The 19,725-nt window shown below is 36.6% G+C and overlaps 1 protein-coding gene across 7 annotated transcripts in view; it reads right to left on the reverse strand.

Annotated features, from left to right (window-relative positions):
- Positions 1 to 19,725, reverse strand: part of CCDC18 (coiled-coil domain containing 18) — a 119,094-nt gene that overhangs the window by 67,469 nt on the left and 31,900 nt on the right. For all 7 annotated transcript variants that reach the window (XM_070367667.1, XM_070367668.1, XM_070367665.1 and 4 more), the window contains 5 exons: positions 13,692 to 13,788; positions 12,077 to 12,198; positions 10,349 to 10,640; positions 7,184 to 7,308; positions 3,175 to 3,332 (listed from right to left, as the gene is read on the reverse strand). In XM_070367667.1, coding sequence (XP_070223768.1) covers positions 3,175 to 3,332; positions 7,184 to 7,308; positions 10,349 to 10,640; positions 12,077 to 12,198; positions 13,692 to 13,788 — 794 coding nt within the window. The remainder of the gene's footprint in view (positions 1 to 3,174; positions 3,333 to 7,183; positions 7,309 to 10,348; positions 10,641 to 12,076; positions 12,199 to 13,691; positions 13,789 to 19,725) is intronic.

A 19,725-nucleotide genomic window follows, 5' to 3' on the forward strand; every position in this document is an offset into this window, starting at 1 on the left:
GCTTACTGCTTGGAAGGAAAGTTATGACCAACCTAGATAGCATATTAGAAAGCAGAGACATTACTTTGCCAACAAAGGTCCGTCTAGTCAAGGCTATGATTTTTCCAGTGGTCATGTATGGATGTGAGAGTTGGACTGTGAAGAAAGCTGAGCACCGAAGAATTGATGCTTTTGAACTGTGGTGTTGGAGAAGACTCTTGAGAGTCCCTTGGACTGCAAGGAGATCCAACCAATCCATTCTAAAGATCAGTCTGGGTGTTCTTTGGAAGGAATGATGCTGAAGCTGAAACTCCAGTACTTTGGCCACCTCATGTGAAGAGTTGGCTCATTGGAAAAGACTGATGCTGGGAGGGATTGTGGGCAGGAGGAGAAGGGGACGACAGAGTTTGAGATGGTTGGATGGCATCACTGACTCAATGGACGTGAGTCTGAGTGAACTCCGGGAGTTGGTGATGGACAGGGAGCCCTGGCGTGCTGCAATTCATGGGGTAGCAAAGAGTCGGACATGACTGAGCGACTGAACTGAACTGCACTGAACTGGACATCTTGGGCTTGAAAGAAAGATACTGTACTCTACAATGTAAAGGACACAAAAGCACAGCCACTTGTAGAGGATGCACACATGTGACAATGTATGCCAGACATGTGAACTAATTTATGTGGTTGGACATGTGAATGCATGCTCGCATCTTTCAAAGTTTGCAGCTTGAAGGTTTGTATATAGGATACTTAATGGTATTACAAATACTTCAAGTTTTCTTCTATACAGTGGTTTCTTCATGTTAATTACTGGTTAAGAACCAAGTATGTTAAAAATAAAAGCTGGTCCTAATGTACAATACAATGACAATAGGTTATACTGTTGTATATTAGAAAGTTGTTAACAGAGTAGATCTTAAGACATTCTCCTTTTTATTTTTTGGTATATTTACAAGATGATGTATGTTAACCAATTTACTGTGATCATTTCATAATATATGTAAATTAAGTCATTATGCTATACACAGTAGGAGAAGGCAATGGCACCCCATTCCGGTAGTCTTGCCTGGAAAAAAAATCCCATGGATGGAGGAGCCTGGTAGGCTGCAGTCCATGGGGTCGCTAAGAGTTGGACACGACTGAATGACTTCACTTTCACTTTTCACTTTCATGCATTGGAGAAGGAAATGCCAACCTACTCCAGCGTTCTTGCCTGGAGAATCCCAGGGACGGGGGAGCCTGGTGGGCTTCCATCTATGGGGTCGCACATAGTCAGACATGACTGAAGTGACTTAGCAGCAGTAGCAGCAGCAGCTATACACAGTGCTATATGTCAACTATATCTCAAAAGAACTGCAAAAAAAATTTCACCCAATAATTACAGAATACAGAATTTTTTCAAGTGAATCAGGAATATTCATCAAGAGAGATCATATGCTGGCCAATAAACTGAGCTTCAAAAAACATTTAAAAAATTTAAACCAGGTTCTTTCATGAATTCATTTGTTTAATGAAAACAACCTAATGTCCACCACTAATAACAGAGATATCTGGAAAATGACTAAATATTTGGAAATAAACACACATAGAAGATATTATAAGACATAATAAAATGTAAGATATTATAAGACATGAATAAAATGTAAACTGAATAAAATGTAAACATTACCTAAAAGTAAGTTATACAGCTAATTTTAATTAGCTGAAGATACAGCTGAAGTAGTGCCTAAAAGTAAGATTATACCCTTAAATACTTTTGAAAAGGAAAATTTAAAGTCAATAATCTAAGCTTTCACTTTAAGAAAATTTTGAAAAGAAGAGAATATTAAGCCCAAAGTAACTGGGAAGGAATATATGGAACCTGAAGGAAATATTATACAGCAGTCCTCTTTTATCCTCAGTTTCACATTCTGAGGTTTCAGTTACCTGCTGTTAAGTAAGGCTTGGCTATAATACATGGAAAATTCCAGAAATAAACAATTCCTAAGTTTTAAACTGTGTGGTATTCTGAGAGGTGTGATAACGTCTTACACTGTCCCTTGTCATCCAGCTCCAAATTGCCAAAGACGTATATAATAATCCCTTTATCCTGGTATTGTGCCTTTTAGACACTTAGTGGTCAACTAGGTTATCAAATCAACTGTTGCAGTATCATGGCGCATATGTTCAAGTAATACTTATTTTACTTAATAATGGTCCTGAAGTGCAAGAGTAGTAATGCTAGAAATCCAAATATTCCAAAAAGAAGCTGTAATATGCTTCAGTGAAAAGGTGAAAGTTCTAGATTTAATAAGGAAAGAAAAAAGTTATATGCTGAGGGTGCTAAGATCTATAGTAAGAATCTTCTGTCCACGAAATTGTGAAAAAGGAATTTGTGCTAATTTTGCTATCATAGGTCAAACTGCAAAAGTTACAGCCACAACGTGTGAAGATGAAAAAGCCATTTAAAAGTGTATAATAGGAGGGAGGAGGGTTCAGGATGGGGAACACAGGTATACCTGTGGTGGATTCATTTCGATATTTGGCAAAACTAATACAATATTGTAAAGTTTAAAAATAAAATAAAAAAGAAAAAAAAAGAAAAAAAAAGTGTACAATAGAGGGAAAGACAGAGAGACCACATTCCTATAACTTTTATTATAGTACACTGTTATAATTATTCTATTTTATTGTTAGTTATTGTTGTTAACCTCTTACTGTACCTAATTGACAAACTAAACTTTATCATTTGTATCTACAGGAAAAAACTTCGTAGTATATAGGGGTCAGTACCATCTGTAGTTTCAGGCATTCACTGGAGGTCTTAGAACATATCCTGGAAGGATAGGCAGGGACTACTGTATGTCTTAACTGTGTGATGGTAACAAGGGTATATACATATGAAAAAACAAACCTTTGACAAAATGTACTGAATTTCATATTTTAGATGGATGCATCATAAAATGTAAGGAAATCTTACTTTAAAAAAGTGTATTTTTAAAGAATGATGCAACATTTTATAATTTTGAAACAATTTTTTACTGTCTTATCAACACTAAGTAGTACTAACAGATTATCAGGTATGTTTGATAATAGAAACCAACAGACCCCACATGCAAAAACAACAAAAAGTACACATGACACTGTGATCCAGCCATTAAAAAAAAACCATCATAAAGAACTCTAATTACAATTTATTAAAAGAATTGAACATACCTACTTGATTACCTAGTTTTACAGGTTCTATTTCTAAACTGTTTAATTTGCGACCTTCTTGGTAGTCATTACAAGCAGTAAGATTGTGAGATAACTGATTTGCAGTCAGGTTTGCCTGAAGCTTCTGAATTTCTGCCTCTTTTATTGCAAGTTTAATCCTGGCACAAAAGAAAATGAACCAAAAAGCATTAGAAAGATTCTGTAAAAATATCACATCCCATTTTTCCCTTTCAAATTAAAAAAATTTTAATTAAAACTCTGATATTAGTCAACTATTGGCCAGGATACAGAAAATCTTACAAACCACTGAATACATTGTAAACAGGTTCAGTTACTTCAGAAACTGGATAGTACCCACCCTGCTGCTGCTGCTGCTGCTAAGTCGCTTCAGTTGTGTCCGACTCTGTGCAACCCCATAGACAGCAGCCCGCCAGGCTCCGCCATCCCTGGGATTCTCCCGGCAAGTACCCACCCTACAACCCAGCAATTCTACTTTTAGAAACATCTGCTAGGGAAACTCTCACATATTATACAGGAAACATGTATATATACCTCACAGCATTATTTTTAACAGATGAAAACTATACATACAGTAAGTCTCCCTCAAGTTGCAAACTTACAAAGATGCGAATGTGCATTCTCATGTCCAATCACAAGTTAGTTGACATGTCTAATGCACTGTCATGTGTGTGCATCCTCTTACAAGGGGTTGTGCTTTTGTATCCTTTACTGTATAGTACTGAATAGAGTATGGTAGTACATTATCTTTATTTCAAGCTCAGGATGTCCAGAAACAAGTGTAAAAGCAGTGGTGATATCGGTGTTAAGAAGCTCCAAGTGATGATGTTGGAAACAAAAGTGAAAATAATTTAGAGTGGAGTCAAAAAGATGAGAGACATCGCTAGTTCTTGTAACATGAATCGCTCAACCATTGGCACAATTCCAAAGAAAATGGACAGTTATGGAACGGAAGTCCACTGTGCTGATGATGTCAACAATAATATGAAAGAAGCATGGAAAAGTGATGGAAGAGATAGAAAGACTTCTTGGTGTGTGGAGGCCAAGATAAGCATCAGTGTCAAGGCCTGCTCAGTTTAATGCTGATTCAAGAAAAAGCTAAAAGCCTTTATGAAGACTTTAACACAGCAAAAAAAGTGAAAGTGAAGTCACTAAGTTGTGTCTGACTCTTGCTACCCCATGGGCTGTAGCCTACCAGGCTCCTCCATCCATGAGATTTTCCAGGCAAGAGTACTGGAGTGGGTTGCCATTTCCTTCTCCAGAGGATCTTTCTGACCCAGGGATCAAACCCAGGTTTCCCACATTGTAGGCAGACGCTTTACCATCTGAGCCACTATTGGGCACATCTTTAAAAGCCAGTCATGGCTGGCTTCACCAATTCAAGGCTAGAGCCAATTTTCACAAGGTAAAAGTAAGTGGTGAGGCAGTGAATGCAGATATGGTAGCTACCCAGGAATTTCCTGAAATGCTTCTGAGAAATTATTGATGAAGGCATGTATTTACCCAAGATGGTTTTTAATGTGGATGAGACAAGACTGTACTGGAAGAGAATGCCAAACCGAAGTTACGTCAGTGAGGAGGAAATGTTGATGGCAAACTATAAAAGCAGCAAAGGATAGGATAACTATTATTTAGGGGTAACACTTTTAGCGATATGAAGCTGAAGTCTCTCAGTTCACTATTCATAGAACTCAAGAGCCCTTAAAAACATAGCCAAGGGTTCTCTTCCTGTTCTGTGGAAGACTAACCCTAAAGCCTGGGTTATACACACTGTTTTCCAGGATGGTTTTGCTTGGAGAAGGATGTCCATTCAATATTCTTTTGCTGCTTAACAATACTCCAGGCCATTCCCCATTCATGGGCAGCTATCATCCTAACATCAAAGTAGTGCATCTGCCAACAAACACTACGTTGCTCATCCAACCTAAGGACCAGGGAGTTATAGAGACTTTCAAGAAATATTATTTATGTCAGACTTTTTTCATCAAACAGTAAAGGTGAATGACAAATCAGGAACAACCTTGCTCCAATTTTGGAAGGACTGTAACATAAAAAACAGTGACTATAGGTCATAAGGGTTTCCCTGGAGGCTCAGATAGTAGAGAATCTGCCTGCACTATGGGAGACCTGGGTTTGATCCCTGGGTTGGGACGATCCCCTGGAGAAGGGAATGGGTACCCACTTCAGTATTCTTGTTTGGAGAATTCCATGGACAGAGGAGCCTGGCGGGCTATACTTCATGGGGCTGCAAAGAATTGAACACGATTGAGTGACTAACACTGGGAGTCATTGGATAGGCCATAAAAAACAATGACTTTGCTTGGTGTGACTTAATGGCTGTTATTATGAATGGGGGTTGGAAGAACCTTTGCCCACAGTTTGTTCACAATTTTTGTGGATTTGAGAAGGTGGATGAGGAGTCCAAAGAGGTCTTCAGCAACTTAATGACCAATGACTTTGCTTGGTGTGACTTAATGGCTGTTATTATGAATGGGGGTTGGAAGAACCTTTGCCCACAGTTTGTTCACAATTTTTGTGGATTTGAGAAGGTGGATGAGGAGTCCAAAGAGGTCTTCAGCAACTTAATGACCTCAGCAAGAACCTACAGCTATATCTACAAGAGGACAACTTCACTGAAGACCTGATGGAATTGGAGGCTCAGAGAAAGTACGAGATACAAGGGGAAGAAGAAGTAACTGAAGAACTAAAGAGATTCACGATGCAGGAAATGGCAAGGGAATTTTATTTGGGGAGGCACTGTTAGTTTTTAAGGCACAGGACCCAAATATAGAATAGAACAGAACATGAAGATGGCAGCAGCTGTTCAGAATGCAATCCAGTGCTACTGTGTCATTTATGATGAGAAAAAAAGAGTTACTACCCAGATATCACTGAAACATTTTTTTCAAGAGGTAGAACTGAATCCAGCAAGGAACAAGAACCTGTGCCATCAATGTCAGACATGAGTGAAATTGCAGCTTGCCTTCCATCTTCTATTGCTGATGATCTTTCAACTCTACCATCTCCCACCTCTCCCTCCTTCAGTTAGTAACTCATCTTGCCTGTTCACTTGATACCGACCTCTGTATGCCAACTATTGTACTGTGCTACTGTACTTTTCAAGTTACTGTACTGTAAGATTAAATTTTTTTCTTTTTTGTGTTTGTTTTTTTATGTATTATTTGTGTGAAAAGTATTATAAACCTATTATAGTTTATATATATATAAAATATATATATTATATAACAGATTGTATTAGTTGGGTACCTAGGTTAACTTTGTTGGACTTAAGAACACACTCTTGGAATGGAACTTGACTGTATGTAGGAGACTTACTGTAAGGTAACTATATAAATAAAGGAACAGATAAATTGTGATGAAGTTATAAGATAGACTCTTACACTTCTATTAAAACTAGACTAACAATACTAATCCATCCATTGAACAATCATTCCACCTACCTACCTCAACATGGAAGAATTTTAAAATGATGCTAAGTGAAAAAGCAAAATTACAAACAATATAAAAACAGCATATTTATGCATATGAGTGTAAACATGCACAAATGAACTGAAGAGTAGATACCCAACTCATGATAGCAGATAATTAGGGGGAGAATGGGTCTAGTGTTAAGGATTAAGGGAATTATCCATCCTGTAATGTTTTACTTTTCATTTAAAGAAACAGATTTGAAAAAAAGTATCAAAAAATGTTAAGAAGAATCAACCTTCATCGTGGAAATACCAGTTCAGTTCAGTTCAGTTCAGTCTAACAGTCCTGTCCGACTCTTTGCGACCCCATGGACTACAGCATGTCAGGCTTCCCTGTCTACCACCAATTCCCAGACTTGCTCAAACTCATGTGGAAATATAGATATTTGTTAAAACATTCTCTAGCTTTCTCTGCATATTTTTCAATTTAATCAAAGATCTTAATTCCAATTTTTTAAAAACATTGTATTTGCTACAACTTCAGGATCTGAAAACCATACCTCAATTCCGAAATCACCATTTTATTTGTCTCACAGCAGCCAATATAACTGTCTTGCTTATTTGACAAACTGCTCATCTGGTGCTTAGAAAGAGGTGATTTAAAACCAAATATTTCTCTTTTTAACTGCAAGTTTAAAAACAAAGATATATAAACTTATAATACCTATGACATAATCATTTTTTATGCAGAACTTCAAGTCTGAAAAATTTCATGCACAGAAATAATCTAACAGTCATCAATAGAATATATAAATTTATTACACATTATAAAATATTAATGGGAAAACTATAATAGTTTAATCTCCATTATATAAATCATTATGGAGATATTTCATAACATGGAATGAAAAGCAAGAGAGGCATATATAGAATTTTCAAAAATGCACTAAACTCTATTTTTTTTCCTGGATATATCTATATGGGGCAATATTTAAAATATGGACAAGAAGGATACATATGAATTTCAAAACAGTGGCTACCTCTGGGGAGAGAAGTGAATCGGGATTAACAAAATATATAATGAGGTTTTATCTCCCTAAAAGATTTTATTCTGCAGTAGATATCAAAACATTTCCCAGATTTAGCAAATGTACTACATTGATCTCTGTATGTATGCTGTATGTTCTGAATAGAGAATTTTAAAAATTAGTTATTAAAAGGGCAAGGTAAGCACTTAATGACTACTACCTTCAAACTATAACCAAATCACACTTTTTAGGAATAGAAAAATTTTTCTAAATTCACATTTCCAAACCATGTTATATAGGATATCAAGCATGTATTACCACTTGACTCTCAGAACCACATATCAGGTAATTCTTCATATTAAGTCAAATGAAAGCATCAATTTAAAATGAATGCTACTGTATTTTATTATTACCAAATTTTACAAGTAATCAGTACAATTAAAAATTTAAGCAAATAATCAGCATCCTAGGAAAGTAGATATTTCAGGGGGATGGAAACCAAGAATTCTATGTTCTGGTTTTAATTCTGCCACTCACTAACAGGATAAATTATTTATTTCCTTGGGTACATTTCTTTACCAATAAAATGATGGTATTGAATTGAATGATTACTAAGGCATCTTTCAGCATCCTAAATCCATGACAGTTTAAAACTGATAAAAATGTACCATCCATTCATATGTAAAACCAACCATGACACATTTATCTATACCTTTTCTTCTGATCTCACCTTTATTTTACACCTATCAATAACAAATTTCTGATACAAGTATACTTTTCTTCCTAACCTCATTTATAAATATGGTCATATCTATAACTCAGAGAAAAGGTGGCCACATGCTACCATAAAAACAATTCTAAAAGGTATATGAAAAGCTGTTCAACAGTCAACACGGAAATGAAAATTAAAACCACAATGTGATATCAATTAATACTCATTAATATGGCTGTAATCAAAGACAGACAAGAATAAATGTTGGCTATCACTTCATGGGAAATAGATGGGGAAAGAGTGGAAACAGTGTCAGTCTTTATTTTGGGGGGCTCCAAAGTCACTGCAGATGGTGACTGTAGCCATGAAATTAAAAGACGCTTACTGCTTGGAAGGAAAGTTATGACCAACTTAGATAGCACATTCAAAAGCAGAGATATTACTTTGCCAACAAAGGTCTGTCTAGTCAAGGCTATGGTTTTTCCAGTGGTCATGTATGGATGTGAGAGTTGGACTATGAAGAAAGCTGAGCACCGAAGAATTGATGCTTTTGAACTGTGGTGTTGGAGAAGACTCTTGAGAGTCCCATTGACTGCAAGGAGATCCAACCAGTCCATCCTAAAGGAGATCAGTCCTGGGTATTCATTGGAAGGACTGATGCTAAAGCTGAAACTCCAATACTTTGGCGACCTCATGCGAAGAGTTGACTCATTGGAAAAGACCCTGATGCTGGGAGGGATTGGGGGCAGGAGGAGAAGGGGACGACAGAGGATGAGATGGCTGGATGGCATCACCCACTCGATGCACGATTTTGGGTGAACTCCGGGAGTTGGTGATGGACAGGGAGGCCTGGTGTGCTGAGATTCATGGGGTCACAAAGAGTCGGACAGGACTGAGCGACTGAACTGAACTGAACTGAAGATGCAGAAAAACAGAAATCCTCATATATTGCTGGTGAGAATTAAAGTGGTGCAGCCACTTTGGAAAACAATTTGGCATAAATTTACCACATGACTCAGCAAATCTACTTCTAGGTATCTACTCAAGAGAAATCTGTGGATGGAGACTTGTAAGCAAATGCTCAAAACAGCATCATTTATAACAGTCCAAAAGTGGAAAAAACCCAAACGTCCTCCTATTGGTGAATGAATAAATGTGGCAGATCCATACAAAGGAATAGTATTAAACAACAGAAAGAAATGAAATACTGATACATATCACAATGAAAGATCCTCAAAAACATTAAGAATGCAAAAGACCACATATTGTATAATTCAGTTATATGAAATGTCCAGAAAAGACAAATCTCTAGAGGCAGAAGAGTGGATCCCCTCGGAGTGGGGATGGGTTGTTGTTCAGATGCTAAGTTGTACCCGACCCCATGTCTGTGCAACCCCATGGACTGTGTCCATCAGGCTCCTCTGTCCATGGGATTTTTCAGGCAAGAATACTGGAGTGGGTTGCTATTTCCTTCTCCAGGGTATGACCTCCTGGAGTTTGCTCAAACTTTTGTCCATTGAGTCAATGATGCCATCCAATCATCTCATCCTCTGTGTCCCCTTTCTCCTCCTGCCTTCAATCTTTCACAGCATCACAGTACTGAGACTAATTATAAATGGGCACAAGGGGCCTTTGGGGGATAGAAATATATGAAAACGGGATTGTGATGATTATTTCCATACTTATAGATTTACCTAAAATCATTGAATAGTATACTTAAAATAGGTGAATATTGTGGTATATAAAAGTTCCTTTAATAAAACTGTTTTTAAAAATTTGATGGCATTCTTATACATGGCATAAGAGAGATTGAGACAGGGTAGAACAGTAGAAAGGTAAGTTCAGAAAAGAAAAAAGGATGAGACAGAAAGAACTGATGACTGAAAGCAGGTATATAAGGAAAACAATGGAAGGTAATAAAGCAACAACAAAATCATGATCTCTTATAAAGCACTTAGGTAAAATTTTCCTTGTCACATACTTACAGGCAACTGGGACATAATTTTTTCCAAACTTCTCAGTTCTACCCTCGAACTTTCTATTTCCTGCTGACACAAATCCAGTCTCTCATTCTGTGTTGCAATACGAACTTTTAATTCTCGGTTTTCATTCATTAGAGAAAATTTTTCTCTAAGTATTTCATCTTTGTCCTCTAAGTCACTCTCTAGCTTCAGAATACTTTGTCTAGATTCAGTTAGTTGTGCCATGACTTCTGAATTTTTCACTGCCATGATCCTTAATTTTTCTTTCCCATTATTATTTTCTTCTTTTAACTGCCTATGAAGAAAAAAGCATAAAAATGAAAATTAAACATTCACTTTCAATAATCATGTTAATCAATCTCACTTTTATGATATTTTAAAGCTTAATCCTGAAACCTACTCACATTTACTGAGTGCCTATCTTCTGCATGTTAGGCACTCACAACTTTATGTGGCTGGTACTATTGTTACTCCCTGATTAAAGATAAGGAAAATGAGGCAAAGAAAAATGAAACTTGCCCAGTGTTTCACAGTAATTGGACAGAATAACTCCACTATTTTGGAGGCATTTCAGCTCCCTTTTAAAAGGTGTACGACAGGAGAGTAACTCTAAAGTCCTAACACGATATTTTGCAGCATCAAGTTTTAGAAAGTATAAGGAAAAATCATGAACTATTAGCCACAACTCTAAAAGGTAAAATCTAATTAACTATTAATAAGATTATTATCAGCATTATTTTTTAATATATATAAACACGTCAAACATTAGAACAACCTAATTTTAGAACTGTAACTGAATTTCATCAGTTCCCTTTTTCACATTTTTTACATCTTGAAATTACAATGTTAAACTAGGTGATTTCTCCTAATCTGAAGAATATATATTCTACTAACTAGCTGATGTGGCCACATTACAAGGACATTCAGTTCAGTTCAGTCGCTCAGTTGTGTCCGACTCTTTGTGACCCCATGAATCAGCACGCCAAGCCTCCCTGTCCACCACCAACTCCTGGAGTTCACTCAAACTTATCTCCATAGGGTTGGTGACGCCATCCAGCCATCTCATCCTCTGTCGTCCCCTTCTCCTCCTGCCCCCAATCCCTCCCAGCATCAGGGTCTTTTCCAATGAGTCAACTCTTCGCATGAGGTCGCCAAAGTATTGGAGTTTCAGCTTTAGCATCAGTCCTTCCAATGAATACCCAGGACTGATCTCCTTTAGGATGGACTGGTTGGATCTCCTTGCAGTCAATGGGACTCTCAAGAGTCTTCTCCAACACCACAGTTTAAAAGTATCAATTCTTTAGCACTCAGCTTTCTTCACAGTCCAACTCTCACATCCATACATGACCACTGGAAAAACCATAACCTTGACTAGACAGACCTTTGTTGGCAAAGTAATGTCTCTGCTTTCTAATATGCTATCTAGGTTGGTCATAACTTCCCTTCCAAAGACATTAGGTCTCTGTAAATTTTTTCTATATGTATGCAAGACAAAATGTTGATCATACTACTCTATTTAAGTATGTTAACATCAACACACGTTTTATTCATTGATAACCTGAACCTTATAAGTAGAAAACAATCTTAGTTATGAATGCCTATCTTTCTAGATAATTTAAAGCCATAATTACAGAATACAAAATATTCTATTTTCAAATGTTTCAGGTTTTACTCTGCTGCTACTTCTACTTCCACACAAAAAAATCCTTTTTCTATAATAGGATACTGTACCTTAATTTCTCTTTTAGAATTTCAAGTTCATTTTTATACAGACCACACTTTTCCTGTAGCCTTTTATTTTCTTTTTCACAATTAATTAGATTTTTCTCTAATATTTCTTCTTCAGCTTGAACCTAAAACAATAATCTGTTTTAAGTCAACATACTAATGTGGTCATAAGTTTTAGCCATTTCAAATGCGTGCTTTCAGAAAAAAACAGGAGAATGGAGTAAGTACTCCACAAGTTTAAGTCCCCAGCCTTGTAGTGAAAGGAAGAAAGTGAACTTCTAGCAATAAAGAACAGAGAGGGGGAATATTAACACCTATCCATAAATAGTTAACAACTTCAAGAGAGGGACAATAGCACTATTACCTATAAGCAGAATTGTTCTGGTCTTACCTGGACAAGGAAAGCAACTTGACAAGGCAAGCTACATTGTTACTAAAAGCTAATGTTACTAACTTTAGTAACATTAAGTTACAAAAGGCAAATGTTCCAGAGAAGCAATTTTTGAAATTTTAGCCACAGAATACTTCCAATGGAATCACAGCCCCAAACTTAAAAGATATAAAAAGTCAAGCAGCCAGATTTGAGGAGTGAGAGTAGAGGACTGGACAGATTAGCCCCAATTCCTTTGTTAGATTCTAGGGCTATGCTGAGCAGTTGTGAAATCAACCATCCTGAGGAGACATGTGAAAAAACTCATCTCTTCCATTTTCCTCTCTTTGGTCCTCCCTCTCGAGGAGGATATTCTTCATACTAAGGATTCTACCTCCCCCTCCAGATTACCTTATTAAAAATTCCCTGGCAGTTCTGTGGTTAGGAGTCCATGATATCTCTGCCAAGAGGCCTGGGTTCAACCCCTGGTCGGGGAACTGAGATCCCACAAGCCATGTGGTGTGGCCAAAAAAAAAAAATCCTTTCTACGGTATTTCTTTCCCAAAGGGACCTTTTCCAAGGCTTTCAAAACAGTGATCTTATTAATTCACACTTAAAACTTCAGAATCTAATGGAATCTTAATTCTTTTAATTGTTAATATTTCTTCCCTTTCTACCTTTCTTTGAACAGAATTTATAAATATTAGTTAAGGATATAAAGAATTTTTCTGAATGTCCAACATGGGCTCCCTCCAAACAGGTTTATTGTCATGTGGTATTACTTGAATATATTCAATGAACATAATTAAACCCTATATTACTATGTAGAACCTGTTCAAGGGACCTTCCTCTGAGACAGAAGTGGAGCCCCTCTCAGGGTGTTATACCTAGAGAGACCAATTAAAGGCTGCATAATCTACTCTGCCTTCATTTTCACTGAGGTAATGGCAACAAATTTCCTGCTTTTACTTCTATAGCTCCAAACTATTCACTCATCTCATCTTTCTCTATATTTTGTTTGTTCTCTTATCTCCATTCTTTTCCTTCTTTGGATAAGAAAGTTAATGCTCATTATAAGACTGTAAATATTATATTAACTAATCATTATACATTATTTATTTCAATTATTATGAGTGAGATCATAAAAATTACTCCTTGCTTTAACTATAAATAAAGATATTCTATGTCTATCTTTATTTTCAGAATACAGACAATACAAAACACTGAATTTGCACAATTGCCTCTTACCTTTTCCAGTTTTTCAGCCACTTTTTCTTTATAATGTTGGAAAGCTTTACTTAGCTCTTCAGCATTATATAGTGCTTCATTCCTTTGTCGTTCAGCTCTAAAATTAAAAAACGGATAATTAATAAAAGTAAAGAATGCTCTGTACTTGTGTACTTAAGTTCCAAAGTAACCTGTATTTAATTATAAGGAATAATTAGAGAGAAGCAGATTTCTCTGTTAAAAAAAATGAGTATAAGACTTAAAATGAAAAATGAAGATTAGACTACAATAATTTCATCAATATAAGATATCTACACGAAAAACAAAACAGAACATAAAATACTTATAAACTTTGAAACATTTTTATGTGTTGGCAATTTTTTTTCCTATCTGGAAAAGAGAGATTAGGAAGTAGCCTGAGGCTGTATGATAGATCTCAAAATTCAGGTATTACAGAAACAGTCCATGGTCTAGTATATTAAAAATACTCAGTAAATCTTGTGATCTTTGCAAAGGCCAAGTAATTTTTAAAAATGTATTTCAAATGACAGTAACTTCTACTGATATAAGATACAAAATCTTAACAACAAAATCCAACCACCGACAACCACGTTGTCTCACCTCTCAGTTGATTCTGACCTTTCCTCATATCTCTCACACTGAACTGAGACTACTGGGCTGGCATTTGGTCAATTTCACACCCATATCTAAAATTTTTTCTATATTCAAACCTATTTTTAATCCCATTATTTTAAAGTTAGCCACTCTTCTCTTATCCAAAGTGAATTCCTTTGTCTATACTCTAGATCTTAGTTCTTCCCTTTCAGGAACTTTTATTTTTATATTTTCAGAGTCTTCTCTATGGGCTTACAAATTCGAGTCAAAGTATCTCACAGGAGTTTCCCGATAGCCCAATGGTTAAGATTCTGTGTTTCCAATGCCAGAGGGCACGAGTTTGATCTCTTGTTGGAGGAACTAAGATCCCACATGCCACACGGCATGGCCAAAAAAATATTTTAAAAGATAAAATGTGTTTTCTAAAATAGAGAGAAAAAATAAAGTATCTCTTACTTCCTGAATATAAGAGGTTCTTAAATTTGGAGAGCAACGCAGATTATCTGAGCTATCTACTTAGATCAAAGTTTCAGATTTAAAAAAAAGGGGGCATTTATTTGAAAATCTAAGAGAATATATTCTATTCCTTCATTGATATAGCTAGAATTCAGAGAGCAAAGGATACCTGCAGCATTTCTCAAACAAAAACCTTCACAGATATGTGCTTTCCTCTGTCATCTTTCAAGCCAAACTTATCCACTTTATACTTAACTACTCTTCCTTACCAACAATTTCTTTAAAAAGGGTTTAACATTTTCAGCCACACAGAAAAGAATGGATAAATAAACCCATGTATTCTCAACCCAACTTTTATGAATCTTAAACTCTTCACTGTTTTTATTTAATGTAGCCTTTATCTTAAGCAAAGAAAATATCACAGACATTAGAGTTGACAATCCTGTGTATTCCCCTCCAAATCCCATTACCCTGACTTCTACCACAGAGGTAACACTAGTCTAACTTTTTATTATTATACATTTTGTATATTCATAGGTTAACCAAAAAAACCACAAACAATACATCACAGCTTATCTATTTGAAGAGGCACACTGTTTTCACATTTTTAACACCTCTTAAACTGGTAGGTTATTTTAATTCTGATGGCATACCATAGTTTCATGGTGGTATTTTTTAATGATTACTAAAATAACCGACTCAATGGACATGAGTTTGGGTGAACTCCGGGAGTTGGAGATGGACAGGGAGGCCTGGCGTGCTGCAATTCATGGGGTCGCAAAGAGTCGGACGCAACTGAGCGACTGAACTGAACTGAAAATAACGGTACACCTTAAAATCTGTGTAATCTTACATTCAATGAAGGACTGTACTTTCTTTTCCATGTTTCTTTTAAATTTATTTTTATCTGGAGGATAATTGCTTTATAATATTGTGTTGGTTTCTGCCATACACCAACCTGAATCAGCCATAGGTATACATATGTCCCTTCCCTCCAGAATCTCCCTCCCACCTGCCACCCCATCCCTTCTAGGCTTTTTTCCATGTTTTTAATACTTCATATGAATGGTACCACAATGTATATATACGTCCTTCTACAGACTACTTTTATTAATTATCATTAAGATCTGTGTATGTTCACCCCTGTGACTATAGTTCATTTTTAAATAAATCTACTATATACTATTGTGTGGTATAAAAATAGTATAATTTGTTCATCCATTTTTTTAGTTGCTAGGCACTAAGGTTGTTTCCAGTTAATACAGTATTGCAATGAACATCTGTGGTGCGTAGCTCCTTGGCAATAGGTATGAGAGTTTGTTGAAACCTAAGCACACTGGAGGCCCACGTGTGTGATAAGTCAGTTCAGTTGTGTCCGACTCTTTGCACCCTATGGACTGTAGCCTGTCAGGCTCCTCTGTCTGCAATTACTCAGCCTGTGCACCTACAGACTGTGCACCTAGAGCCTGTGTGTAGAAACAAGAGAAGGCACCACAATGAGAAGCCTACACACTGCGACTAGAATAGCCCCCACCCTGTTCTCCGCAAACTAGAGACAGTTGCCTTGCAGCAACGAAGATCCAGCACAACCAAAAATATAAATAATTTTTTAAACCTTCTTAGTATTAAAAGAAAAAAAAGTAGGTGCCCAAAATCAGAAAATGAGAGGTTAAGTAACTTGCCCAAGATCTCACAGATTACTTGAAACGTAACTTGTTTCCATAATCTTTCTAAATAACCACTTTACACTACTATATCTGGCATGGTATTCAATTCCCTGGGGCCTAGAGTCAGTTACTTGGGTTCAAATTCTCCCTCTACCACTTTCTAATGGGGTGACTTTAACTTCTAATTCGGTTTCCTCATCTATTTATGCAGAGTATTATCAATCTCATATGACAGTATGAGAAATAAGTAAGTTACACACCAGAAGCACTTAGAAGCATTTATACACAATAAATGTTCAGTAAGTTACTGTAGTTACTATCAAATTTAAAACTTTTGCCAATCAATTAAATAACAGTGTGAAATGACTGTAGCTTTATAAACTTACTATAATTTTAATTTACATTTTTGATAACAGTAAGGTTAAGCAACTTTCATGTTTCATTAGCCATTTGAACTTCCTATCCTTTATCTCTTCAGAATCTTTGTCTTTTATTACTGTATATCCCCTACCCCATGCCATCCCTCTTGCCTCCTGAGAAACCTGTATGCGAGTCAAGAAGCAACAGTTAGAACCTTACATGGAACAATTGACCAGTTTAAAATTGGGAAAGGAGTATTACAAGGCTGTATATTGTCATCCTGCTTATTAAACATATGCAGAATATATCATGCGAAATGCTGGGCTAGATGAGTTACAAGCTGGAGTCAAGACTGCTGAGACTATCAATAACCTTAGATATGCAGATGACACCACCCTTATGCAGAAAGCAAAGAGGAACTAAAGAGCTTCTTGATGAGGGTGAAAGAGAAGAGTGAAAAAGCTGGCTTAAGACTCAACATTTAAAAAAAACTAAGATCATGGCACCTGGCTCAATCACTTCATGGAAAATAGAAGGGGAAATAGTAGAAGCAGTGGCAGATTTCCTCTTCTCGGGCTCCAAAATCACTGCAGATGGTGACTGCAGCCATGAAATTAGAAGCTGCTTGCTTCTTAAAAGGAAAACTACGACAAACCTAGGCACCATATTTAAAAAGCAAAGACATCATTTTGCCGACAACGGTCCGTATAGTCAAAGCTGTGATCTTTCCGACAGTCATGCAGGGATGTGACAGTTGGACAATAAAATAGGCTGAGCGCTGAAGAATTTATGCTTTTGAACTGTGGTGCTGGAGAAGACTCTGAAGAATCCCTTGGACTGCAAGGAGATCAAACCAGTCAGTCCTAAAGAAAATCAACCCTGAACATTCATTGGAAAGACTGAAGCTGAAGCTCCAATACTTTGGCCACCTGATGCGAAGAGCCGACTCACTGGAAAAGACCCTGATGCTGGGAAAGATAGAAGGCAAAAGAAGAAGAGGGTGGCAGAGGATGAGACGGTTGGATAGAATCACTGATTCAAAGAAAGTGAACTTGGGCAAACGCCAGTAGATAGTGAGGGAGGCCTGGCATGCTGCACTAAGACATGACTTAGTGTCGGAACAACAGCAATCTCTTCCTGTAATGTTTATGTTTTCTGGCTTTCATTTTAAAACATCCTTCCCTACCGTGATACAACATAGAAAAGATTCCCTTATATTTTTTCTAATAGTTCTCCTTTTCACAATTGGGCCTTTAATACATCTGGAATTTTTTTTTAATGCAGGTATTGTATGAGCAATCTATTTTAATTTTTTAATCAATAATCAATTCATCCAGCATCATTTTCTGAAGTTTTTGTTTTTAAAATTTTAAATCAGTAACCCCTTAATGTGGATTTTTGTCAATTTGCTACCACTGCTTTATGTCTATCATTTGAGAGATATTTTTGCACTGAACTATATATTCTGGAGTAATTAATAAACTTCAGTCCTAAATACTTCAGCACATGTCTTCTAAGAATATGAAGATTGTTTCATATAACCATAAGTAACTATCAAATTTAAGAAATCTAAAATTGATACTATGTTGTTACTCAGTCACTAAGTCTGTCCCACTCTTTGCGACCCCAGGAAATGAAGCATGCCTAGTTTCCCTATCTTTCCCTATCTCCCTATCTCCTGGAGTTTGCTCAAACTTATGTGCAATGAGTCAGTGATGCCATCCAATCATCTCATATTCTGTTGCCCACTTCTCCTCCTGCTTCCCCAGAATCAGGGTCTTTTCTAAAGAGTTATCTCTTCACATCATATAGCCAGAGTATTGGAGCTTAAGCAACAGTCCTTCCAATGAATATTCAGGGTTGATTTCCTTTAGAACTGATTGATTTGATCTCCTTACTGTCCAAGAGACTCTCAAGAGTCTTCTCCAGCACCACAATTTGAAAGTATCAATTCTTCGGTGCTCAGCCTTCTTTATGGTCCAACTATATATAAATGTTATTAATTATTCCAATCATTTCTTTATGGAATTTTCTTTTTTCTGATCCAGGATCACTTATTGCTTTAAGTTATCATGTCTCTTTAGTCTTAATCTGGAACATCTTCTCAGTTTTTCTTAGTCCTTCATGACTCTGACATTTTTCAAGAATAAACAGTTGTTTTACAGAAGACTAAGTTGAGCTTGTCTGATGTTTCCTCATAACTAGTTTCAGGCTATTCATTCTTGAGAGGCACACCACATAACTGGTGCTATACCCTTCTCACTATATCACAAATGAAACACTTGATGTCAGTTTGTCCAGTACCTAAATTATTGATTCATCCATCCTTTGTCCTGATTTGTAATGCCACTTATTACATAACAAGATTTCACCATATGTGTTTTTGCTTAAGGGTCTTTGTCCTGTACGACTAACCTTCTGTTTATACCTATACCAATATCGAGTTTCCCAGGTGGCACTAGTGGTAAAGAACTTGACTGCCAATGCAGGAAACATAATGAGATAGGGATTCAATTCCTGGATTGGGAAGATCCCCTGGAGGAGGGTATGGCAACCCATTCTAGTATTCTTGCCTGGAGAATCCCATGGACAGTAGCCATGGAGCCTGGGGGGCTACAGTCCATAGGTTCACAAAGAGTCGGACACAACTGAAGTGTCTTAGCAAGCACACATATACAAATATCATATTGACTTAATTAGTATAACTTTAGAAGTCTTGCTTATCTATAGACATGTTCTCTGCCTTGGCCTACAGCTTCGAAAGTGCCTTATTTGTCCTTGAACTTTGGTTCTTCCACACAATTTTTAGGGTCGGTTCATTAACTTTTATCAAAACTTGTTAGGATATTGGTTGGTATTGTACTGAACATATAAATTATTGGGAGAAAACTGATACCTTTATGTTGGGTTCCCTTACAGAAAAATGGTATATACCTCATTAGTTAGATCTTCTCTTA

This window comes from Bos mutus, chromosome 3 (genome assembly GCF_027580195.1).
Source record: "Bos mutus isolate GX-2022 chromosome 3, NWIPB_WYAK_1.1, whole genome shotgun sequence".
Lineage (NCBI taxonomy): Eukaryota > Metazoa > Chordata > Mammalia > Artiodactyla > Bovidae > Bos > Bos mutus.